The following is a 27,114-nucleotide window of genomic DNA, read 5'->3' on the forward strand; positions in this document are numbered from 1 at the left end:
CAAACAATGGATGGCGCTGCTGTAAGACAAACCGTTATTTGGAATAGAATTTAAAATTAAAAGGAAAACGAAAATCTATACGCAGGTATCTGCGATTACACAATTGAAAGTTTCCGACAAATTTTGATTATTTTCAAAACGTTTGGGGAAAATTGTGGGCTATAAACTTGTGTTTTCTAAATAACAAAGTATCAAAAACGCATATATGTGTATGTATTTACATACATAAAGGCATTGAGTGTAAGAAAATGTTGAACGCTGGAAAGGCAATGCAGCATCGAGTTCATGTTTTCCTTTTACAAACATATCCATTTTTGTTACAGTAGTTGCACGGCTGCGTTAAATTAGTGTAAAATTATAACACCACAATATGCATAAGTTTGTGCCTACAAATACATTTATATACATACATATGTACGTCTATATGTAGAAACATTTATATACATAAGTATGTGTGCATATGTAGAAATTGAATTGGATTAATGTAACGTGAGAACTCCGCCAACCATCCACAATTCTGTGACAGCGGCATGCATCTGCACATATCCAAGTTTAAGGACAATTACATGTGCACATGTTCCGAGATGCATACATACAAACATTTTTACATACATACATACATACCATAAAGCATGGATGTGCCCATAAAGCACTGATCACTGCTGTTGGAATTTAATCTAGCTGGCATATTCTTTCAGCTCGCTTACATTTATCTTCACTGAGTGTAAGTTCATATATTTTTGTGCATATGTGTGTGCATCTGTACGCAAAAACACATGTATAAGTGTATGTAAATAATTTTCTCACAAAGATATCGTAAACAAACAATATAATTATTTTATATCTGGTATTAATTTCAGTTTTTAATTTTTTGTTGTTTTTTTTTATACTTAATTTATTTATGTACATATGTAATTAAAACAGCAAACGCTTTATAGTCTGTTTTGGGTGCGCAGTTTGTCTGCGACACGCTCTCGCTTAAGATGTGTGGCGCGAAGATCGGCTTCAAGTGAGTAGCCGTTCCGTTCGCGATATTACTATATATGCAAATATTCTCAAGACAGACAATGTTCGAGTTATTAATTAAAAATATATTGTTGTATTAATGAAATAAGAGTGCGATGTGCCACCGGCAATCATTCATGCGGTGTTTTCGTCAAAAATATCTCGAGTATTTGAAATCATTCGCAAATAATTAGTGACTAGTGAACCCAGTATCAAATTGAGTGTCCATCGTGGTCTAGCTGTCACTATGTGCTGGTGTTTACGTGTCTATTGGACTGTTTTGCATAATTTGTTCACACGATTTGTGACAGCATTTGCCGATTCCGTCTATAATAGTGATCTGTGCGCGCGTTTAATGTGTTGTTCCCATTCTACATGTTGTTTTTGTTGTGGTCATTGTTTGTTTTATAAACATACTCAGCATGAAGCGCGCAAATCAAACGATAATGACGGAGAGGAGCGTGAATTAACGCTGGCGGATATTGAAGAGGGGCAAGCCAAAGCCACCTCTCCATTTCAACACCACGATTACGTCATAGTTGGTGAGTACGCTAGAAAGTGAGATATTCTTTTGCTCAGCGGATATCTAAAATCGATGGGCAGTTGTAGGAGCGAGTGTTCTACTCTCAATATACGTTCATTATTATTGCTCATAGCCGGTTTTATATATCAAAAGTATGAGGATGTATTGTATTGGAAAAATAATTTTATTTATCTGTAAATAAATATTATATACACTTTTATCATCTACATATCGCTCATTTTCTGCAAGACCGGCATAAGTCAAAAAAAATCGATTCGCCAGAAAACACGTTTAAAGTTTGCAACTTACTACAACCTTACACGGTGACTCCAACCTTACACCTCTTCTCAAGCGGACCATATAAGAGGTATTCATATGAATTTTTCACTCAACATGAAGTATGATATAACGAACAATTCTGCAGCATTAACTTCAAAATCACGTTTTTTGAATTATGCCGGTCTTGCAGCAAATGAGCGATATGTACATATATTGTATGAAATGTTGTAAAACTTTAGGAACACGGCTTAATAATATTTTTAAGGGCTTTAGGAGCAATGTAGGAAAAATATTGTACTAACTGGTCCATGTCTGGTGGCGGCACACGCATGCAAAATGGGACTGACCGAGAGAGAAGGCTGGAGAGAAGACGGGAAATGTTTAGAGCAGGGCACCAGGGAAATAGTGGAGCGTCTCTTATGCACTTGTCCCGCATTGGCATGACAACGTTATAAACACGGTATGATACACTGTAAGAGGTATGATACACTGGAGAGGTATCGATTGTAAGGCGGGAGAGTCTGTTAAAATTCTCGCCTCGCCTTGGACTCCATCTGGTATCGCAAAGGACCAAAACTTGAGATTTATCCCTAGAAAAACAATCTAGAGGCCATAAGTCGCATGATCTATGTGACCATTTGATTGGATCTTCCTCTTCTTCTTTACTGACGTACTAGTGGAGGATGGAATCATGTTTAGAAATTCGTGGAAGTGAGGAAAGTTCTCTGATTGCCAATCGCTTGGGAGTAGCCAGAAACGATTCTTTTACATATGGCTCAAGTAGCACACGACTTCCGGTCTTAGAACAAGTATGTCCTAAGTAGCCAAAGAACATCCGTTTGAAGGCGAACTAAAGTGAGCAGGCGAACCATCTCTCGTCAGCTGGGTTTGGTACCCGTCACGTAAAAAATGCCCCCACTGAAAATGAAACAACAGCCTCGGAAGAGAAGCCCCTCTTTTGATGACGACCATTTGACTGAGTCATTTCTTGAAATTAACGAATTAGCAAACTTTGCATGTAATGTAATCATGTTTAGACATCAAACATGAAACGGTTGTTGTCGATTTCATCGAATTCCGAGAAAAAAAGTTAAGTCAACATCGTATTATAAAGCTCGTTATTGATGGTACCGGAATTTTCAGTCTCATTTCGAAAAAAGTGTACCGATGATGCCGCTATAGCACAATTAGCAAGAAATGGTAAATTTTTAGAAATACGATTGCGTTGCCTGAACCACGCGAGCATTTGACTCACACCAATAGCGACAGTTTTGTTTGTTTACATAAATTTGCGCAATAATCTTGAACAATTTTCAAGCTTTGTCCCAAGGTGAAACGTGACATAATGAAATGGCAATCGTTACTGAGTACCCTGACAAAAAACTTGAATCAAATCCATAAACAAAGATGGCCACCAAGAGCTGTCAAAATCATATCATCATTATTAGTAGGCTTCTATAGCATCAGAGCCCGTCAAAGTTTTGTTTAGATTTGTTGAAGTGGCTTTATTGTAATTCGCGAGTTTTGCTTCCATCAAGTTATTCTTATTTTGTTCTTCGTCTCTTCCTTTTCAGATGATATCGACGCTAATTATCTGGAAATTGAACGGCGTAAAATTGAAACAGAACACTATTATCGTCTAGTAGATCGCGCATCTGCTGAGCAGATTCTCAATTTTCGAGAAGACGGTGCCTGCTTAGTGCGGCCGTTCAAACAAGCGGTAGGTTTTTGCAGCAAACTTAACTCTAACGTTCTACACCTCTTTCAAATAATTTACTAATAAAAAAAATCCATTCCTTTCTTCATATATTGCCCTATAGGATCTGTCAATAAAATATATCGTAACGGTATATGCACAGCAGCAATATTTCCACCTCTTCATCAGACAATTAAATGGCAAAGATTCTTACAGCATCGGACAGCAAAAGCCAAATGAGAGAATATTCAAGTCACCAAGTGATATTATCGATTTTTATAGCCTTAATGCATTACAATGTACAAATAAAAATATTAGCGTATGTTTAGTATTAAAACCAATAGTTACTTAGATATTAAGTATGCATGTAGATATATGATTTAATTGTACTTTAGTTAATTTAAATTATTTTTAAGTATTTAATATTTATTGCTTAAATTATAAATTAATAGAAAGGGAGTTAAGTATCCTATATATATATATGGATATGTACATATGTACATATTGAAAGATAATTAGAAAACTTTTATAAATATTCGAATTTTAGCTGAGAACTGTTGCACCAGAAAAAAATGGCTAAGTAAATTATGCGTCAACCCAGCTGCGGGGCACTATTTTAGGCAAGCTGCAGTTAATACACTTTAATTGCACGTTTTTGGAAGTCGCAAGCTTTTACTAAGTGGCTACTATCGCTTTAAAGACACAGTGATTGTTCTGCATCAGCGCTGGCCAGAGAAATGCTTTGATCAAGTCAGAGCGCCGATCAGATTGCGAATGCCGCTCGTGTTTTTCCGGGCGCAAGAAACCTGTTTCAAATACAAAAATTATATGGAATAAATTTTTTTATAAAAAAATAATCATTTTTTCTTTTACCAAGATTGAAATCAGTATCAAGGTAATAAGGTGACTTCTGATTTATCATGCGCCAAGCCAAGCGTACGCAGGCGCTGACGAAGTGCGTTAGTGGTGGACAAGACTCCAAGCAGGGATATTCGTGGAGAGTGGAAAGAACCTGTGGAATAAAAATATAAATGTGGTAATAATTAAGATTGGAAATTTTTTTATAAAAAAAAAATTTGCTTGATAAAGAAATTTTGGATTAAAAAAATTCATAAAAAAAAATTTCAATGCAAATATGCAAAAAAATCTAACTTTCAAATCAATTTATTTTTTGTTTTTAATTAAAATCTTGAAATTAATATTTTTTCATTTTCCAATGAAAATTTTAATCTGATTTTTAAGATTATTTTTTGATGAAAATATTTGACGATTTTTAAGATTAAATTTTTTTTATTCCCAAATATTTGATGATTAACTTTATTGAAAAATTTTCGATTAAGTTTATTAAATTATTAATTAATTAAAAATTTTATGCATTCAAATATACCTGATTGAAGACGGAACGTTCGATTTCTCCCACCGGAAATGATTCAACGGTCTCCTGCAAATGTGTGCGCACCGAACGATCCAAAGCCAGCGTACTCTCACTCGACGAGTCCAAGGCGCAATTCAATATCCGACGCACTTCGATCACTTTCCTTTCGCGCATAGCATGGCACAGACGAAATGACAACTGAAAGGCATAGAAAACTTCTCAATTATGTGTAGAAAATATACTTTAGCTTAATTATGGTTATTATTGTGTTGTGATTGTAGTTTGAGCATTCACGAGCGCTTAAGTTGTTCTTAAGCGTTGAAGCAGTCGAAACAAATTACTCAATAATACTTTATTGAGTTGATGAAATGATGATTAGCTGAGACTGTTAACCAAAACACCTGAACATCATCATTATCATATTTATTGAAAGCAATTTTCTTCGATTCTTTAGGCATACTTTCAGTTAATGTGTCCATTTGTGCTTAACCATAACGCTTCTCAAGTGCCGCCGCACCAGATCACCAAAAACAAAAAAATAATAATAATAATGATGCAAAATAGCTGGTAGACAAAATTGCCAATCATCATCGAATTTCTATCACTTTCTTTAGGCTAAAATCGGCTGTTGCAAATTTCACACATAATTTCTTTTTTTTTTCAAAGGCGTGCAGCCGCGCTTGTTAATAGGAGCATGCCTGTAGGCGTTCAAAATCACTTTCTACTAGAGTCAGCCATCCACAGGTATTTTCAGCTGTTATAATTCACTATAATTAAGCGACTAGGTTTCGCAACCTGCTACGGTCAATGGGTCAGCACTTGAATATTTCAATATAATTATAGCACGTTATTTCATATAATTTTGGGTAATAATAAGCATTTGAAGAAATGGAGCGATTGATGAAAGCAAAAGTGTTAATCGCAAACAAGCTTTCTTTAATCGGCTGATAACTTGTTGGTGTTTTTGGTTTGTAAAGTACCTGATTTATTCGCTTTCATGGCAGAAAAATTATATTTGCGTGTCTATTTGATTGATTATATGCTTGTATGTGTAAATAATGCGCGAATCGAACAGGCAACTGGTATAAATGAAATATCACACTTGATCAAATTTGACCCGGACTGACAAACAATAAACTACATTTTCACGTATTTTAATACAAATCTTTATTATCGCTCTCAAATCATGAAGCCATTATAAGCAAATTCCTTTTTTTTGCACTTGTTATACAAATAAATATATAGCCTTGGCTTGGATGGCCTTCAGTGAAAGCCATTAAGTATTAATTTTGTTTTTCTGCACTTCATCTCATTTTTAGAGAAATTTCAAAGACAAGTCTTAATCACTACGCAGTATAGGAAGGCAGTATAAGCATCAGCTGAGTATCTGCAGAAAAGCCACAGTGTCGCAATATTGGTGCAGTTATTTGCTTGCTCGAACATTCGCATGCTCGAACACTCACGTCACGTCATCAGTAATGGACGTTTGATGATTAATCTGGTTCTCAGCTATATTATTAAGCTTTATTTTTTCAACCTCCACTCGCCGTTTTTGCAAAAGATGCGAAAGATTCAGTTCTTTTAGTGCGAGTATATATTCTCCAAAATGTGTGAGTCGATCCAAGAGAGGTGTTGAGATCCTTTGCTATCTCTCTGTTAAAATCGGAATGATTTCCAAGGATTGTTTCTTTAGCTTTTTCGATGTTATCTTCATTATCTGAGGTGGATGAACGACTCGCTTAAAGGAAGTTTTCGATGACTTCACGACCATTACTGAATACTTTGTGCCACTGAAATACTTGTGTTCGTGATAAAGTATACTCCCTGAAACATTTGTGCAACATTTCCAATGATTCTGTAATTGTGAACCCATTGCAATACAAAATTTTAAGCGAACTCGTTGTTCCATTTTTTTCACAGTAAAAAGCGCCAGACAAGCTTTTCGCGTCGTAAACAAACAAACAGTTTACACGTGTAGTTTGAATGGACCAGTCCCAGTCAAATTTGATCATATGATAAACTGGCAAGATAAAATTATTATAGATATATAAGGTGCATTCCAAAGTAAACAGGACTTAAAAAAAAAACAGAACAAATGTTTTTTTCGGCAAAATCAATTTATTTTATTCAAAATAGTTTCCTTCTGCTTCAATACAGCTTTTTGCGGGTTCCAAAGGCTGTCCAACGAGTTTTTTAGCTCGTTGGCCGGTATGGGCGCCAGTATGCCGGTGCAAGCCTTTTGAATGATCTCTACGTCTGCATAACGCTTTCCTTTCATGGCCAAATGCATTTTTCCGAAAAGGAAGGAGTCACACAGTGCCATATCAGGTGAATACAGGGAGTGGTTAATGGTTTAAAAGTTATTTTTGGTCAAATAATCGTCCTCCGAATGTTGGATTCTGAGCGATTTTTTGGTCGTCAGTCAATTTGTGCGTAACAAACCTTGCACACATCTTCCGAAAGTCCAAATGTTAGGTCAAAACGGGATAAATCGATGTTTTGAAAATGTTCTATTCCACTTCCATGAATTTAAATGATGATTTCGGCCGATTTTTGATGAATTCACTCACAGTTTCTATGGAATTTCCTCACGATCACTTTGAAAACGTTGAAACCACTCAATTGCTTCATCAATTGAAACGTTTCGGTAAAAGTTTTACAAATTTTAAAACAAAATTTAATGTTGGCTCTTTATTTGAAGTTCTTTCTTCTGTTCCTTGTTTTCGCACCGATAACATAAACACATACTGACACTTAAAACGCAATAATGAAATGTCATGAAATTCACATTGGACAATCGATAAAGATAGCAGATTCTAACGCACAAGCAGTCGACATATAGATGGCGCCACTAGGGGGCGCTAAATTCTAAAAGTCCTGTTTACTTTGGAAACCTTGTTTGTTGTTGAGATATCATCAGGCAATTTCAACACTTTAGTGAGGCAACAGGCTCACGCCTATTGAATTCAAATAGATACATAAATCTTATAACTCCATATAGGAACGGTTAAATGTATATATTATGCATGTACTATATATATTAAACTTACCACAATTATCGAGAAGAGTATTTTCGCTTTCAAATTTTGCACATGTTTCAGCTGCGGCAATCCATCCAAAGCCTCCAAAGTGTCTGCTCGGTTCTCCAAATATAGCGTGCGATATTGAGTAACCATTTCACTGTAAAATAAATTTCAATTAGAAATTTCTAGATGAATTCCAGAATACCTAGATACATAGGGTGTTCCAAAACTAACATAAGATTTCAATTTGCCACCATTTCAAAATCTCTTCATTGTTGAGTTTCATGAAACCCATCTATCTGGTAATAGAACACAAGCAGATACGGAAGCACCAACCCGCTCCTATTCTACCAATAACGGTTCTAGGGTCCTTTCCTTGCTAGCTCATCAGCTTTACAATTTTCTATTATTCCGCTGTGGCCTGACACCCATATCAGTTCTATTATAAAGACACTCGATGCTATTGATAGCGATGTTAGGTGCTCTTTGACCAACCCTGAATGCACTGTTAATAAGTTAGTATCGCCGCTCTGCTATCTGATGGTTACTTTTCTGAAGAAGGCTGCACTGCGGGGCAGTAAATCTACTGCTACCTTATTGGCTGCAACCTCGGCTTGAAAAACACTACAATTGTCAGGAAGCCTGAAGCTGGAGTCTACCAACCTGCCCTCCAAGCTTTGAAACATTCGTAAAGAAGCGCACTGCCCCTCTCCCCCAGCTGCGCCTTCCCACCCACAACTCGTTAATGTTCAAAATTGTCATTTAGAGTGCTGATAAACCACAAGCCATTGTAGAGACGCCGTTACACCGTGAATCATTGGTCCATATTTCTTCAAAACTGTAGCCGGCCATAATGTTATTCATAATCGGGAGTGCTATAGAACTATGATTTAATTAATCATCTTTTTCGTGCCTGAATTGGAGGATGTTGGTGCGGACGACCCTCGGTTCCAACAAGATAGCGTTATATGCCATACAACCAAAGCAACAATCAATTTATTGAAGGATACTTTTGGTGTATGCATTATTTCGCGTCATGGGTTTGTGGCGTGGCCTCCAAAATCGAAGGCTTTAACAGCACCAGACATTTTTTTGTGGAGTTACGTGAAGTTGCTTATCTGTGCCGATACGTACGACCGCATTTGCTGCAGAAAGTTATCGAAAACTGGGCCACTCGGTTGGGATTTAATAGAACCAGCAGCGGCGGCCACTTGCTGGAAATCGTTTTCAAAACCTAAATATTAAGCTAAATTCTTGGCCTCAACATGAAAATATATGAGTTTTATTTCTTCTTGAAACCGCGTGTCTAAATAAGGTCAAGTATTCGTCTCGAAGCTTTCGTGCCTTGTAAGGTCAACATTAGATTAATTTGCGTCATTAATGATTTGCACACGGAGTACGCAAAATCATTGTCAATTACTTTGGAACTTTTCGACAGGCCACCCACACATAATGACCCAAATAGGCCAAAACAAAAACAAAAAAGTAAATAGCAAATAAATAACTTTTACCACATTTGTGGCATGTTTCTTGCCTTACCTCGTTTCTTCGCTGGTTGAATCATCCGAATGGTAGCCATCACTGCAGTTACTACTGTTGCTACCGCTACAAATGGCAGTCGGGCTTGTCGGTAGACTTTCGGGACCCATAAGCTGTAGCACAGCTTCGCAACCTTGCGCGAAGTTCATTAATAAACCAGCCGCCGGACGTTTCTCTATACAAGCCTTACCATCTAAACGTTTCACTTGGCCCACACACTTCAACACCTCTTTGTCATTCTCCACACGTTGACTAAGATTCTCTACAAGACATGCTAGCTGCTTTAAGGCCGGCTTATCCAGCATGGTGAGCAGGGTTTTGTTCTCGATCAGTCTTTGTTGTATGTCACCATAGTTGATGGCAAGTAGGCGTTGATGAGAGGAATGTGCTGGATCTTGATGCGCAGTCACCATGCTCAGCTCTTCCAATTTATGTATGCCCATTTTGTATATATCCAAATGTCTTTGCAACTCGGTCTTGAGCGCATGATGTAGTGATATTAACTGTCCGGTGGCGTCTGTGGTCAAACCATGCACACCCAAACCTTGTACAGCGTTATCGAAGGATTTTCGCCGCTCGCGCAGTGTCTGACGCAAACTGGGCTCATACTGAGCTATGGCCTGTGTAAGCTTCGCGCAACGTTGCCGCATACCTGACTCGTGGGGATATGAAAAGAGGCGCACCAGCTGCCAAACAACTGATTCTATGGGTACATCCGGTTTTGGTGAGGGGTTGACGGTGATTAATCTGTAAGCAGCGAATAGCTTATTAATAAAACATAGCCTTCTTTAAAGAATATGCACAAAATTTAATTCTTCATCAATGTCAGGCTTTACCTTGTGAAAAATGACTCCAGCAGATATGCGCTGTGCGGTAAATGTTCCAGCAGCAAATCGATGGGCAACTCTGCTATAACTGAACGCAAAACGGACGGTCCCAGTCGACCCACAACACCTGCCGCCTCTCTATATTGACGTCCCTCGGAGAGCAACATTAAACGTCGCAATACTTGTCTGGGACTGGTGAGAAATTCGCGACCATCACGTGGTGGACCACGTATACGCTCACGACTGTCGGCCATTGTGTCATTTACCGATTCCTGATGATTCTTCAGTAATATCTGTCGTCTGGGTGGAATGTTTATAAGTGTTCGATTTTGTTGTTGATTAGATTGTGTGCTTCAGTGGGTTTTTGCGACAGATGAGCTGATGTGATGACTTGAATTATACAGATGGGACACATGAAATGTGGAGCGTTAGTCTATGACATAAGTTGCAAACGTATATATGTAAATGTATGAATGGGTGGTCCATTTAGTTAGTCTTATTATGCAACGCTATAAAGATCTAGTAAAAAGATATTCATAATTTTTGTAATATATGGATTTGTTAATCTAAATCTCCTGGTTTAAGTGTGATCCAGTAAAGCTATATGCCGTTGAAAAGATAAGATTTCGTACTAAAAAGCTGCTTAGACAGTTTTGTGCTTGCTTGGCTCTTAATTGTTGCAGCACGCGTCAAACATGGACGCCAGCACAAAGAAAATACGTCACATTTTATAGTTTTCTTCACTAAAGGTGAAGCCAAGCGGCTGAAAATGTGAATATTTTTGGTGGTCCTGATACTTTAACAGCAAATCAGGGTAATTTTGACGTCAAAGAATCACCATGCTTCCCTCTTCGGGTACTGCGTCGGGTACAGTCTTCGTCCTATTTAAATATTTAAAATGCAAAAAGGAGCTCGACGTTCGAGATAAAGAAGAAAACCATCTGAGAATAGCTGCTCAATCGCAACAAAATCGATGCGTTTCTGAAGCCGATGGTTACTGGTTTTGAAAAGTGGTCACTAACGACAACGTCAAGTGAAAACGATCGTGATGGAATTAAGGTGAGCCGTCGCAAACCGCAGCCCATCCAGGATTTATGGTTGAGAAGGTTTAGCTGAGTGTTTGGGGGAAGTAGCAAGATATAATAGAAAATGTGACATATCTCCCTGGGACGATACCCTAAGTCAAAAGCAAATGGCAGCCATGTTAAATGTTGTATTACGAACAATTTTAGTCCCTTTGAAAGCTATGGGAAAGATCCAAAAGTGTGGCAAATGGGCGCCACATAAATTTAATATAAGATGAATGGAAAAACGAAAAAAACACAGTGAAATTTTGCTTCGAAGACATGAAAGAATATAAGTTTTGCATCGAATTGACAGTGACTATGAAAAATGGATTTATTTCAAGTATCCTAAATGGAGAAAATCATGGGTTACTCGGGGAGAATCATCAACTTCGACTGCATAAGAGATCGATTCGGTAAGAAGGCTCTATGTTTGGTGGTATCAGAAGGATGTGGTATATCCTGAGCTTGTAAAACCTGATGAAACTATTAATAGTAATCGGTGCAGACAACAAATGATCAATTCGCACCCTACATTGATCGAAAAACGTTCAGAATGAGTCAGAAAACATGGCAAAGTTACCACCATTGAGAAATAAAGGATCTCATAAAGTTCGAATGTTATGTAGCAAATTTATTTACGATCCATTCAGGAAATGTCATATAAAATTACGAATATAGTCAAGTTCCATAAATAATGGAAATGCAGTCTCATTTGACTATTCTACAAGGTCCGCCACTCGTGTAACCAACTTCAGCCCGTTCGCGCAGCTGTCGCACTGAAATCAACTGTTTATAAATTTGCTGTATGACAGTTCGGAGTATTGTTCACAAGTGTACAAAAGCGTTTTGCCAAAAGTGAACGCAAAAAAAAGTGATCAGCGATGGAATTCAAACGTAATAGTGTGATTGCTTTATATTTAGCTGGAAAATAACAGCCATCAATTATTCATGAGCTCAAACACCTTAATGTGAATAAAGTTTTTGTTTATCGCACCATCGCTCGTTACAATGATACTGGTAGTATCGCAAAACGACATGGAGGTGGTCATCAAGAGACTGCAACGTCAAGTGAAATGGTTCGGAAAGTGAAGAAGAGACTTGAGCGAAATCGATGACGAAGAACCAATCAAATAGCTAAAGAACTGCTGAAAATATCCGACCGCAGCATCCGACGCATATTGAAAAATGAGCTCAAGGTCAAGCCTTACAAGTTCCAAAAGGCCCATGACCTCACACCGAAGCAGCAACAAGTAAGACTTGAGAGAGCGAAGCAGTTGCTTCGCTTGGCCGAAAGCGGTCAAATTGAAAACATTCCAATTGAGCAATTCGTAAACTCTTAAAACGATAGGGTTTACTTGACCGACCGTTCATACGAGAATCTTAGTTATCGGTTGGCCACCAGGAGGCACCCGCCACAAATAATGGTTTGAGCCGCTGTCACCGCAGATGGGCACTCTCCAATTATTTTTATCGAGCCTGGCGTCAAAGTAAATGCGACATATTATCGGGAAAGTATTCTGGAGGCTGCTTTGAAGCAAACAAACATTTCGGTCGCAAACTATGGACGTTTCAACAAGACTCAGCACCGTCTCACAAAGCGCGAGGCAACCAAGAATGGCTGAAAAACAACGTTCCGAACTTCATTACTACCTCACAATGGCTCTCGAATTCACCAGATACGAATCCAATGGATTATTTTCTCTTGGCCGTTTTGGAGAGCAAGGTCCGAAGTAAAAAATACACCAGTCTCGAGATGCTGAAGAAAGCCATTGTCCGTGAGTAGGCCAAAATACCGGCAAGTCACATTCAGACAGCTTGCGATTCGTTTTTTGGCCGCCTCAAGGCCATAGTTAAGACAAAATGTGGTCATATCGAGCAAAAGTGAATTGGTCCTGAATTTATATTATTTTCACACATTTTGTATTTTAAAATAAATAAAAATAATTTTCCAAACCTAATTTTTTTTGTTTTTTTTTAACTGGTTACACTTCGAATGCCGGACTGTAAGAATATACTGCAATGTTTTATATAAATTTGCTTAGTTAATTCTTTTTACATTATTGAATACAACTAACTAGATGGACCACCCTGTAATTAAGTACGGACCAAAAACCGAATTATCAAAATCAAGTTCTTCATAGAAAACTTTATTATTTGTGAAGGTTTTTATAGCGTCGGTGCAACCTAAGTTAACATCTTCTCATGTTTATTACAAAATTATTGGTTTTTATAAACTTACAGCATTTTAACTCATAAAGCGCGCATAAAATTGGAAAACACTCAGCGTCCGGTGCATATAAGAGCTCTGAAATGCATAAGAAAATGGTGTTTATTTTATATGTTATCATCTAAATATAATTAAACATAATGTGGAATACACTTATACTAGTTTACAAGCGTAAATAAAAGCAATAATTATTTTTTTATATAAATAAATTTCATTTAGTGCAAATATTTTTCTGAAAATCTCAGACATTTTAATTTTATGACGCTCAACTCGTTGAATTCGCAAATAAACACGACCAAATAACTACAGCTGTCACTCGCACTTTCACCTGCATGTCATGAGCAGCTATGACAGACGATCGCTTTTATAAATATTTATGTGCATATGTTTGTTTGTATGTCTGCGCATAGGTGCGGTCATAAATATTTACGCACGTGCATAAACAGACACAACTAGGTGTAAGTGAATTTATGTTGGCAGGCAAGTGTTCGCGCCAAATTCTCAGCATACATATCTCATAAAAGTATGCCTCTGGGAGATTTTGATTTACAAGCAATTGTATGTGCTTTCGAAAATTGTAACCACAAAAATTGCATTTCATTCATTAATTATGCTTTCGACGCTGAGCATCCATTGCATTCGCTAAGTGGCAGTGATTTTGCGAATTCGCGGAAAAAATATAATTTCAAAAACAAAAAAATACAATAACAAAAAAAAAACTTTAAGTTCGTTTGCACCGAAGCTCTAATGCCCTTCATACATATGTATATACAAAGGGCTTCTCATGAGACCTTGTTTACGATCGTTCAATTTGTATGGCAGCTATAGGCTATATTGATGCGATCTGAATAATTTTTACCGAGCGTGCAGAATTGCCTAGGATAATAATCTATGTGAAATTTTGTAGAGATATCCTTAAATACACACGATTCCATACAAGAACTGGTTTTTAATCGATTAGTTTGTATGGCAGCTATAGGCTATATTGTTCCGATCTGAACAATGTTTTCGCAATTTACACCGTTGCTTTAGGCAATAGTTCGTGCCAAATTTCGTGAAGATATATCGTCAACTAAAAAGTTTTCCAAACAAGGACATGATTCTGAACGTTCAGTTTGTATGGCAGCTATACGTTATAGTAGTCCGATCTGAAAAAAAATATGTTTGGAGATTCTAACATTCTCTAGGAACATAATCTGTGCTGAATTTTATGAAGTTAACTTGTTAACTAAAAAAGTTTTCCGTACAAGGACATGATTCGGAAAGCTCATTTTGTGCTAAAGTGTTCCGATATCGGCGATTCTGACCAGCTACTTGGAGAGAAAAGGACATGTACAAAATTTCAGATTGATATTTCAGAAACTGAGAGTACATATATTTCGCACATATACAGACGGACATGACTAAATAGCATCAGAGCGCCGACGTTTCCTTCTGGGTATTACAAACTCGGTGGCAAACTTAATATTACCTGTTCAGGGTATAATAGTGTTATGAGCGCATATGATTTTTCAAAAAAAAAAAAAAACAATTGAATATCGTTCCGTTTGAACGGAAAATGCAACAAAGTCTCGGCGTGTATAATTATAGGTGGTTGCATTTCCTAGAAATAGCGTCAGTAGCATTGCATGAATTATATATATTTTTCATTTATATAAGTGTTGATGTACCATACGACGTATTAAAGTAATTGGCCTAACTTTTAGCCTTCAAATGTTAAAGTTTATTCAAAGATATACCAATAATAAATACAATGTGAGAAAATGTATATTATATAAACCGGAAGAAAAAGCTATGTTGAATATAAAGAAATTCCAGTACTAAATTGCATATAAAGGCTATGTTTATAATACCAATAAAGGCAGGAAATATTCATAATGTTACGCCATTATGTAAAAAGTAACATGCCTACAAGGAGGAAGTACTGAACTTATGTTATCTAGTTTTAACATCACGACTCACTGTTATCAGAAAAAGATGCCCTCTGAATTTTGTTAAAATATCTTACAAATTGTCAGATTTTATACCAAAAAATCAGTCATAGGCAAAGAGGTTATGAAAACCGATATTTAAGGAGTTACATGGGTACCCTTGGGTAAAAAACAGCATTTTTCACAAAATTTTGTCTCCTATAAAAAATTAAATATTTTATTCGATTTTTTATTGTTACCTATATACACATTAACAAAAAAATTCTGAAATTTTTGGAAAAATTTTTTAAAGTCGGTCAATGCGACGCCATTTCCAGTGACCTCTCGGAAAAAAGATGAGCCCGCCTTTATAAAGCTGTAATTTGGCGCAGGGGATCTGAAACTGCAGCACCTGTGGACTAAACATTTTGAAAAAACCGAAGTAACCTTGCTCTCTAAACGGTTTTATAAAGAATAGAGCGGATCGATTTTTTGACGAGTAATTTTTTATAATCCCTAAAACACTTTGCCTTAAAAAGCTCAAGCTCGAAACCATAGTCCATTAGGCATTCGCAATTTTTCCAGCTCCATGTAAATCATAATGAACATAAATCATAATGTACATATTTCCTAAGCCACTAAAGCTACAATAACCAAATTCGCTCAGGATTCATACCTTAAGAACCCCTATCGACACTATAAAATTGGGTGAAATCGGATTATAACCCCGTCCACTTCTCATAAAATGGTTTTATTAAAATCTACTAACAGTACAATAAATCTATAACTAAATGCGGCAGAGACATAAATTTTACACTGAAGATGGTACAAAAAGACTTTATAAGAGCCGGTGTCAAATATAGACGTTGGTCGTGACACCGCCCACATTTAAGTGAAAACCTATATCTTGGCTCCTACTCCATCGATTTCAACCAAATTCAATAGGTAATATTATCCTGACATTCCTACATTTTAGTGTGAAAATGGGCAAAATCGGACTGCAACCACGCCTGCTTCCTACGTAACACAATTTTAAATTCCACAAAATTTTTTTAAATTTTTCTGTTCATAAATCAAGATCCAATCAATGTATCCGGAAGAAACTTTATGACTAAATATTGTCAAAGTTGGACCAAAACTATTCAATCTTTCAGATGGCGAATATGAGAATCCCAGTTTCTATTGCGATTGCGATGATGTGGGATGGAGCCATCTTTCAAAGTTCACACAAGTGTGGAAAGTTTTATGAACGCAAGTTGCTTGGGAGTGGCCAAAAGCGATTCTTTTACATATACCCCAAGCAGCTCATGACTTTCGGTATTAGACCCAGTATCCTCTGGGTCGCCAAAAAACATCCATTTGAAGGCGAGCTAAAGTGAAAAAGCCTCTTCAGGATTGTGTGCTGGGTTTGGGACCCACCACACTCCCAATGAAAAGATCCTCGGATGAGAACTATCACTTTTGATAACTATCACTGCAAACGTATTTCGAATAGCAATTACCCGTCTGAAAAACAAGAAAGCATGCCCGAAAATCGAAATTTAAGTGTACTCTGCCCAATTGATATAAGGGTGACCCCACAATCTGCGCTAACTATTGTGGTATTAGCCTACTCAACATCGCGTATAAGGTTCTATCAAGCGTACTGAAAGATTAAATCCCAGCGGTAACAGTGCGGATTCAGGTTTCTATAATCAACAACTGACCTCCATGCGCCAAATCTTTTGGAAAGAGGATACCACACCACATATTCGTCGATTTCAAAGCTGCTTTTGACGGTATGAAAAGGAGCTTCCTTTACGCCGCTATGTCTGAATTTGGTATCACCGCAAAGCTAATACGGCTGTGTAAGTTGGCGTTGAGCAATACCAAGAGCTCCGTCAGGTTCGGGAAGAATCTCTCCGAGGCGTTCGATACCAAATGAGGTTTCAGACAAGGCGACTCCCTATTGCGCGAGTTCTTCCATCTATTGCTGGAGAAAATAATTCGAGCTTCAGAGCTGAATAGAAAAGGCGTACGCCGATGACATCGATATCATTGGCCATTGACATTGAGAATAAAGAAGGAAGAACGACTGGCGTGCTGTTGTAATCCGCGTAAGCGGTGTCTACGCCAATAAAGAAGAGAAGAATTCCACTTTTTCAGCTGACCAAATGAAAGAAGATAATTGTCTTTTTTTTACCCGCCCTTATATGTATGTGCTACTCTAAATTGTCGCAAACAAAAGACTCAAACAACGAACTTTATTTCACTGGTGGGTGAAACAACTATTTATAAAAGGAACACACAAAGAAAATAAACTTGAGAAGCATTTATATTACAAAATTAAGTGAAAATTCTTTATTTTCTTGAAATTCATTTCAATGAAAGTCGGTTAATAAAATAAAACTTTGGTGAGGTTTGTCAAAGCAACACATTTGCATATTAAAATAAAATAGTTATTACATTCACTTGCAAAAGTAATGTGCTTTCATACATTTTATTGAAAATAAAAAGTGAATTTCTAACAATATTCAACTAGAAAATGAAGTCTGTGGTTATGATGAAAAATATTATATTTTTGTGAACGTTACTTTGTATGAGCTGCAATATAAATTCTTTTCGCTTTTAACCTCAAGAAATACGGAAAAGTAAAAAAAAACTAGAACAGATTTTTATAGTGTGTGTTTCGAATTATTTCCGGCAAAAGTGAGCTATTGGTAGTATTAAAGTGCAATTAATAAATGAAAATGTCTAAATGGGTTAATACAAGATACATGAACGTGTATAATAAAACCAAAACTAGCACAACAAACAAACAAAAAATACCTGAAAGAAGTAATTGTTTATACTATGATGTTGCTAATACCATTTATGGAACAAATAGCGTAAAAAATTAAGAAGCAATTAAAAAAAACAATAATTTTTCTTAAAAAAATTATTAAAAATTTTGTTTTTTATAGTTTTAGTAAGACTATAAATCTATAAAAATTATAAATAATTGTATTATTTAATCAACGCAAGAAATGCTTAAACTTACGTGTATAATAAAAGACAAAAGATTTATTGTTAAGACCTAATTAAGATCATAATGCTTTTGTAAATTGTATTTAGCCAAGATAGAGCCTATATAAACATAAATTGTATTTAGCCAAGATAGAGCCTATATAAACATAGAGATTATGAGGATCATACACTGTTATCTTGTTTGTTAGACTATTTAATTAAGTTATCTCAGCTTTAAGCAATTATGTTGCTTTTATTACCTTTTTATTTTTTTATACTTAAGTAAAAATATATGTATGTAAACGCACATATATTTATTTGTTAAGTTTTCTGAAGTTCATATTTGCTTGTTTGCATTATGTAAAATGCTTGCTTGACCGTGTCTGTGTACTTGTACGGTTATAATCTTTCTTCAGTTATTTAAATACCTCATCTATGACAAATACTCATGTGTAGGAATGCTGCAAAGGGGAGAAGTGGAAAGAAGTATAATAAGTAAATCAAAACAAACGGTGTTTGCGGTGGAAATGAAATTCTAGAAAACCGTAAAAGTGCGTTGACGGTTTAATGAACTTTTCCATGGCACTAAGAAAGTAGTTGTAAGAGTACTGTGCGTACTCACCACAAGCGAGTCGTAAGCGTGAATGATATGTTTGGTTGCAGACTAGAAAAAGTAAAACTCTTAAGGGCTAGGGTGTGGAGGATGTAATACAGTTGGTGTTTTATTTTATTGAAACGTAATTATGAATTAAAGAAGAAAATTAACCGGAGGTGAGTCTAATTAGTAAGGAACTCCATTTTTTTAGTAGAGAATAATCAAATTTGGTTTAGTTAACAAACATTTAATATATAACATAATGTCATTGGAAATCAGGGTGGTAATATTTTTATTAAAAAAAAAATTATTAAAAATTATAGTTTCGCTGCTGGATTCCGGTTTTTTTAATCCAAAATTCTTTATTTAAAATTTTGCTTTCATTATTTCCCAAGGAAATCAAAATCGGACCACTATAGCTGAAAATTGAAGGATGAAATTCAAGTTCTTTTAGGAAAAACGCTTTTACTTGGCAAGATATCTTTAATCAAATATGACATGGATTATTTTTCAAGGCAACAGTATTATCTCCGAACAATTGTTTTTAGATCAGATCAGTAAAGCATATCACTGCCACACAAGCTGATCCAACAACATCAAGTCTTTGTATAGTTATTTATTGACCAGATATCTTCACAAAATTTAGCACAGATGATTGTCCAAAGCGATACTACAATTTCCAAATGAATTGTTAAGATCGGGTCACTAAAGCATATCGTTGCCATACAAACTGACCGATTTAAATGAAAATAAAACAAGAAAACGATATACATATTTATACCCTTTTATGCTATAAAAGATGCTGCTGAGAAGAATATTATCGCTACTGAAGTTAACATATTTCCTTGTTTAAATAATTTTTTAGCAATATTTTCTTATTACATTCAATTAAATTATTAAAAATGCTAGTACATGCGAACTAATCACCTTTCTACATTCTTCAGAAGCCAGTGACACCTCCACGGGGTATGCACACATCACTTATAACCAAAGAAATCCGGCAACATGCGTATAAGTACATCCATATATATAGTATATATTAAAGTTGACGCCTTCTTGCTTTGATTCGTTTGCGCGAAAATTTTCAGAAATCATCATCTATCGCGAAGCATACAAGCAACACACATACAAGCTAACAAAGAAATCTTTTTATTATTTATTTTGTGCTTTAATTCATAACGGAAATGTAGGTGAACAGTGGACAGTTGTCAGAACTCGTTTGTATAATAAAAGCATAATGGACAGACATTAGTTTACCCTTTCTTTCGACAAAGAATTTCGTTGCTACACTTTCTGCTTTACCCCGCATAATTTCCTTTATTAGACAATGAGTTGAGTGATTATTATAACCGCTTTATGGCGTAATTATACCAAAGCACATATAAAACCTGAGAACTCTGTACCACTCTAGACGGCTGAAACACCATTTATGTACATTTATAAGTATCTATGTACATATGTGTATATAAGGAAGCACAAAATATATACCATTTATAATGTTAGAACTATCTTGTAGCTATGAAGTATATAAGCATGCATGTGTGTAATGCAATTAATGTGATGCCATTGGCATCTAGTCATCTAGTCATTGTGTGGCAAAGGAAGCGCCCTCTTCAAAAACCGCATTCAAGCATGACCACAGACTTTGGTGCAAATGAATGAGTCTGCGGCCAAAGTGTTGTTGCTTGTAATATATACAAGTGTATGCATCTAAGCTCGTACATGATTTGGTATTCTTTGTTTGAGTTCATAAAAAATGCATTCCCTTTGTCATAATTACGATGCCGTATAAAAACGAACAAAGAATTGTGCAAGTCTTGGCGTAAAGTGAACAATTAAAGTAGCTTAAAGTCATGGATATATCTATTTATTATTATAATTATGTTTTTGTTCTAAGAATACTGCAAAAAAAAGAAATGGGTGATTTAGTTAACACTTAAATAGTTTTTTTTTTTTGTAATTTCGAAAATCTTTATTTAAAATAATTTTCATATATCTAATACCAAAAAATGGATTGAAAAATAAAAAAATCCCAATTAAAAAGGTACATTTTAATCCCAAATAATAGTTTGAAAATAAAAAAAAATATTAGATAGAAATTAATAATTAGGAATTAAAAACAAAAATTTGAATTTTGTATTTTATCTCGCGTGCAGGTTTTGCATTCCAATATTTTGTTTTTGTCTTAAATTATTTTTAATAAAATTTCAACTTTTTAAAATTAATTAAAAAACTGTTAGATGGAATATTGATCAGTTACTACAACATATGTCGGGATGTTGAGCGACACAAATATTATTATATAAAACTATTTTACGCATAGGTCAAAAGATCTTATACTCGTACGCTTCTATTCTTTGCCCAAATCCAATGAAAGAGCAAACACAAATTTCTAACCGAATTTTTAAACACTTTCTTCGACAACGGTACAATAAGAGAAATTACATACAGATACCTATCTGTTTGTAGCACATCATTTGACTCGTCATTTGTGCTTTGTTATTTGGTATTCTATGACCTATTGACGGCAGTCACAGTTATTCGTCACACTTATTTACATTTGTTTACTACCATCTGTTGCTTACACAAAACTAGGTGCTCATTGATTAACGATTTCCAGCATGAAATCAACCGACATTTCTATAACAATTTTAAGTACATACGTACACACAAACTTACACGCTTCTTTTTCACAGCTACTAATTTGCATAAGGCGGTTTTTGCTTTTTTATTCGAATTCCAAAGCTTTAAAAGCATAAGAACTGAATTTTGTAAAAGCGCTGGCTGTTTAAATTTCAGGGAAGAGACCTACTTTTGCATTGGACAACAACAATAGCGAATACATTGATTGCTGCAGTAAAGTCATTAGCGTAGAAGAGTTTCAGCGCAGAAAAGACAGTGGCCCACCATCGTTGACCAATGATTGCTACTGCTATTAAGCTTTTTCCGAGCCGGAAGGCTTGATGAGTTCAGCGTGAAGCGAGAAAAAAAATTTCAAGTATACACAAATGCCGGCAATTATTTAGAACTCCTCCACTATGAAATATCTATTTTTAATTTGAGAATTTGTGGGTTTTGTTGAGAACTTCCAACATTTGTACGTATGTACACTCTTCCATTAAATTATTATTTTCTTATTTTTGTGCAATGTTCGAGTCATTTGTCATAATTTTATTCAAAATGGCACAGGTCATTCTATAATTATAATTTCCGTAGCCGTTATGTGTTCTAAAATGAGTTGTTGTTTTTGCCTTTTCAAAAACAGAAATTTCAATTTTTAACATATGTAATTATGTGTGTATTTAATTAAAATATGTATGTCACATTTAAAATAAAGTAAATAAAAGGACAAAACGATAAATGAGAATATGCAGAAACTAAACGGACAATGCACTGCACTTATTTTTTCAATGGTATCGATCTTTTTACAGTACACACTAAGTAGTATATAGTCTCCCTATATATTTACCTTAATGAAGCTTCAACAAAAATCCAAAATTACTTTTTGGCAACTGTTTCAAGTAATTAAAAATTCTAAGTAGCACTCCTGCTACCTTTTTGCCAGGTGGGCGCCCGGTATATACTCGTATATTAACTCGCTATAAAAAAGCATACAAGTATAATTTGCAAACTCATTTTAGGAAAATATAACTAATATCATTTGTAATGTCTTACTTTACTTACAGTGCACAGTAAAAATTTTGGCATTTAGAAAGCCAATGCAAGATCCACTGCATTAGCCCTGCATAGTAATAAACCATTCATTTGAGCTATTTTCCGCTATTATTTTGTACTTTGTTTGCTCGAATAAATATTTTAAAAGTAAAAGTGCCCAACACAACATTGTTACTGATGAAATTCCTTATTTCCATGATTTATACCACGTTGTTTACACAATTAGAAAATTTCTCACAGAATAATAGGAAATGTATGAGCGAAATTTTAAAATGACGACGGAAATTGGAAAACAAAGTAGAAGGACGCGAAATTGCCAGACCGCAATAATATTAAACGTAAATAATATTTAAGTCCGTGATTTTGCCCCAAATAAACTTTTTAAATAAGTTTCAAACCCTATAAAAATAGCACTAGTTAATAGCAAAAAATATATATATTTAACCATCAAATTCGATGTGTTTACTTTCGTTGCATTTAATTAAACTCGTTATGCTGTCAACTTCTAAACTATCTGGCAACATTATTTTCAGTCCTCTATATGTCCTTGTCCTGTATCTAGCGCCATCTGTTTTACACAACTAGGAATTATACGTAGCAATGACAACGAGGGCGTTCTTGAAATTGTGAATATTAAAAGCGTCAGCTAGCACCAAAACATACTACAATTTATTAATGGCTCAATCAAAGCTCTGTTAACTTATTTTGCCATAGAAGGACTGATTGGATGTTTGTTTAACTGATATAAAATATAAATGAATCTGTAACTATTTTTAAGATATCTACTGTTATTGCTTTAAAATTTTTTGAAACATTTTCATATTGCATGCATTTTTTTGGAAAGAGAATTACTGCTCATTGAAAAAATGTATGTAGATATCTTTATTTTAAATTTGTATTATTATTTTCTGTACAAAGTTACTAAGTCTTGAAATTGGCTTCAAACTTGATTGAACAATAATTCACATTGGGAATACCGCAATGGACAATTTGTCATTGAAAATGCAACTCTATGCATTTGATCAGTTTCCGCGCTCGTTACAGTTGTCGTTTAGAAGTTCCAAGTGCGTTAGTTAAATAGGTTGATAAAAAGTGAAAACTCTGATTTATAGCTATAATAATCTCAAAAATTCAATTTTCAAGCACAAAGCAAAGCAAGCAGTGTACTTTTTAAATAAAAATATGTGCAAAGCATGTGTTTTAATAAATCAAAGGCTTAAAGCGTTCTTAATACATATGTATGTAGATGTGCTGCGTAGGCAAAAAAACTAATTTATGTATGTTAGTGCTATTGGATAGAAAAGTGTTTTATAAACACGATTCTAGATCAAACTCTGCATCATCATATGGATTTCGATATAAAATACGGCAGAAAGTTGGTCTTATTAAAGATATATAAAAAATATTAAATCAAATACTTGTATTTAAGGCATTGGCCATAGAAGTCACCTGACCACAGTCCAGTTTTTCCACCAACACATAGGAAACTTTTGAAATGGCGGCGGAAATAGGATAAAGCAATACAAAAAATAAAGTTGCCGGTGCGTAACAAAATTTGAAGGCTGTTTAATCGATTTGGCATCATTAATCTGTTATTGCACTTCGCACGTATCCTGAATGGTTATTGCGCCATCTAATAGTCGGATACGAGTTAACAATAATATTGTTAGTGTTTCAATAAACCCTCTATCCGTAAATTCCACGATGAACAAACTGTCAATGCAAATGCAACTCTATGCATTTCATTAGTTTCTTCCGCATTTTCAATTGTCGCGCATACATTTCCTACTCGCTTGTGAAATATTGATGAATATTTGTACTTTTAGTATTAATATCAATATAAACAAGTGTATTGTGGCAAAAAATAGATGCGGTTTGTGTTTTAAGCAAAAGAAAGTATATGGAACGTTTGTGTTGTAAATAATTGAGTGCTAAAAGAGCTTTTAATAAATGTAAATGTGAGTGTGTGAGATGTGAGCAAAAAAGTTGTGTTGTGCTGTGTGTATATGTGGTACTTTATTAAATAATTGCCGTCTCTTTATATAAATTTTGATTAAAAATATGAGTTTTATTAAAAATCTATAATGTTTAAAAATGATTGTGGCAAAATTTTGGTTATAGAAGTCATTTGTGAAATCGTGTTTTTTTACTCGTCAATAGGAAACGAATGCAAGCCATTTGAAATGGCGGCGGAAATAGGATAAAGCAATTGAAGAAATAGCGTTGCCAGTAGACCGCAGAAATGTCAAATACAGTGTTTTATTGTCAATGCCGCTAGTGCACGGTAGGATTTTATGCTTATTATGGTGCCATATTTCGAATTCGGATATCAATATATGAATATATAAAAATTGTGGGAATTATTAGGGTAGAAAATCTCGAAGTAAAATTCTGTAGTAAATGATACGGGAAAATTAAAATTGATAAAAGTCCTAAGAGTATATAAAATATGTTCTTTATATATAAATGTTTACTATAATATATACTATTTATTATATATATATTTAATTTAATATAATAATAATTTGGTCATACACATTCGAAAAACTAGTTTCTAAAATTTAGCTTTGTTTTTGAAAAGTTTTAGTCTAATGTAGTTTATTCGATATATGTATGTTTTTGTTACTTTATTGTCATTTATCTACACAAGTCAGTAATGTTTAATGAATTGCTGAAACACTGTTATAAATACTTAAAATACTTTTTAAAATATCTTCGATAAATTTAAAATATTTTTTCTCTCAAATAATAACATATTATTTGTATTTCTTATGCGGCTCGCAGTAGCAAAAGGAGCAAATATATAAAATATGTATATATTTACTAAATTTGTATCATTTGATTATTCCTCAAGTTGCAAACTTACGAATTTTTACTATAAATATTAATCTATGCTTCTGACAAATTTCCGTCGTCAATTCAATTGTCAAAGTATAAATGCTTACGATTCGCTTGTAATGTTAGGAAAGATTAGTGAAAATTGTGTTAATACAAAGTGTCAAATGAAATAATGTGTTTAATATCAAATGGTAATGTAGCAAGTGTCTTTTAATGTAAATATGTATGCGTTCACATATGTATAAGCTTGTGTTTTAATCAGTGAAGAAGCGTTAGGTCTACATTTATAGGTTTATTAAAAAAACTGTGGCTTCATCGGAAGAGTTTCATGGTTTTGATCGTAGGTGAGTCTTTTTAAAAAATATTTTTTTAATTTATGTTGCAAATATTTCTATTTCTGCACCATATAGCAGGAAGGAAATAATGTTGTATTTTAAAAATGAGTAGACGATGTGTGATCGTGTCCATTTTTAAAGTGGATTGAGCAGAAAAAGTAAAAATACATATTATACTTACTATATTTTTTAGGGATTTTTAGAAAAACAGTATTTAATATCCAAACTCAATTCCTTTGTATAATAACTGTCATTTTAACCAATTCCAATATGATTACAAAACTCATATATACATATATCTCATTATATTCCACAATCAAATAATTCTAAAATTGTTATTAATTCTTGAATACAGCGGGTATATACGTATAGTTTTAAATTTTTATTTGAATAAATAAGCTTTTTCCGAACTTAAATAAAATTGTCACTTGTTATTTTCGTTCAAGTATGAAGAGTTTAATAATTAACAGTCCATTAAAAACTATAAACACTTTAACAAAGGCAACCACTTTTTAAAAATTCCGGTGAAGAAAGACCAAACTCAAAATATTTCAAAATTTCACAGCACTCTGCGTTGATTTTCGTCACTTGCCGGCAGTAAAACTTTAAATTAAACACTTCTTCCGTGAAACACAACCGATCACGATACAAGTCCAGCGCAGACTGAATGTCATGACCACAGCTTGTGCGACTTTCTTGAGCACCAAAGCAGTTATGCAGAAGAATTGCTCGGCAAGGTGCCAACGCCAGTTTCAGTGCTAAAGCCAGGCTTAGCAGCAACAAAAGGCAAACAAAACAAAAACAAGTGCTTAAAAGGTGTAGGCTATACTGGGGCAGTGGCAACAGAGTGTTGGGGAAGCAATGGTAAGACAAGCTGTTGCTGTGCGGTGGCACTTGCCACAGTGCGGTTTTTGTTTGCTTTTTTTCGAGTTTCGACCAACAAATATTCCAAATGACACAGCAGCAAGAACAATAGAAAGAGATAAGAAAGATAAACAAATTTATGAAATAATTAAGAAAATTGCTTAAGCAGAGAAGAGAGAGCATATAATAAGATAGTATATATGTATGTATGTATATAGTTTCAACTCAGATACTACCATAATTACACTAATTTCCAGTGTAATTGTGGCATGTTACTTTGTTGTCGTTGTTGAGTAGCATCTGTGCTTATGCTTATATTGATCAGATTTTAATATTTAAGCTAATATTTTA

General features: G+C 34.8%; 2 protein-coding genes across 3 annotated transcripts; one reads left to right on the forward strand and one right to left on the reverse strand.

Annotated features, from left to right (window-relative positions):
• Positions 1-82: 82 nt before the first annotated feature.
• LOC105231794 (uncharacterized) lies at positions 83-4,360 on the forward strand. Its single transcript, XM_049450436.1, has 3 exons — positions 83-1,547; positions 3,382-3,527; positions 3,628-4,360. The coding sequence occupies exons 1-3, from the start codon at positions 1,253-1,255 to the stop codon at positions 3,853-3,855; spliced, it is 669 nt and encodes a 222-aa protein (XP_049306393.1). The 5' UTR covers positions 83-1,252; the 3' UTR covers positions 3,856-4,360.
• Positions 4,179-13,788, reverse strand: LOC105231931 (uncharacterized). 2 transcript variants are annotated; one of them, XM_049450429.1, is made up of 7 exons: positions 13,574-13,788; positions 10,277-10,567; positions 9,441-10,187; positions 7,929-8,058; positions 4,891-5,076; positions 4,377-4,515; positions 4,179-4,309 (listed from the first exon to the last, which is right to left on the reverse strand). In XM_049450429.1, exons 1-7 carry the CDS (start codon positions 13,576-13,578, stop codon positions 4,179-4,181), a joined length of 1,629 nt encoding a protein of 542 aa, XP_049306386.1. In that variant the 5' UTR covers positions 13,579-13,788. The 2 variants fall into 2 exon arrangements, with proteins under 2 accessions (XP_049306386.1, XP_049306387.1); XM_049450430.1 differs by having other exon boundaries at positions 10,277-10,657.
• Positions 13,789-27,114: the final 13,326 nt, after the last annotated feature.

Source organism: Bactrocera dorsalis, chromosome 2 (assembly GCF_023373825.1).
Source record: "Bactrocera dorsalis isolate Fly_Bdor chromosome 2, ASM2337382v1, whole genome shotgun sequence".
Lineage (NCBI taxonomy): Eukaryota > Metazoa > Arthropoda > Insecta > Diptera > Tephritidae > Bactrocera > Bactrocera dorsalis.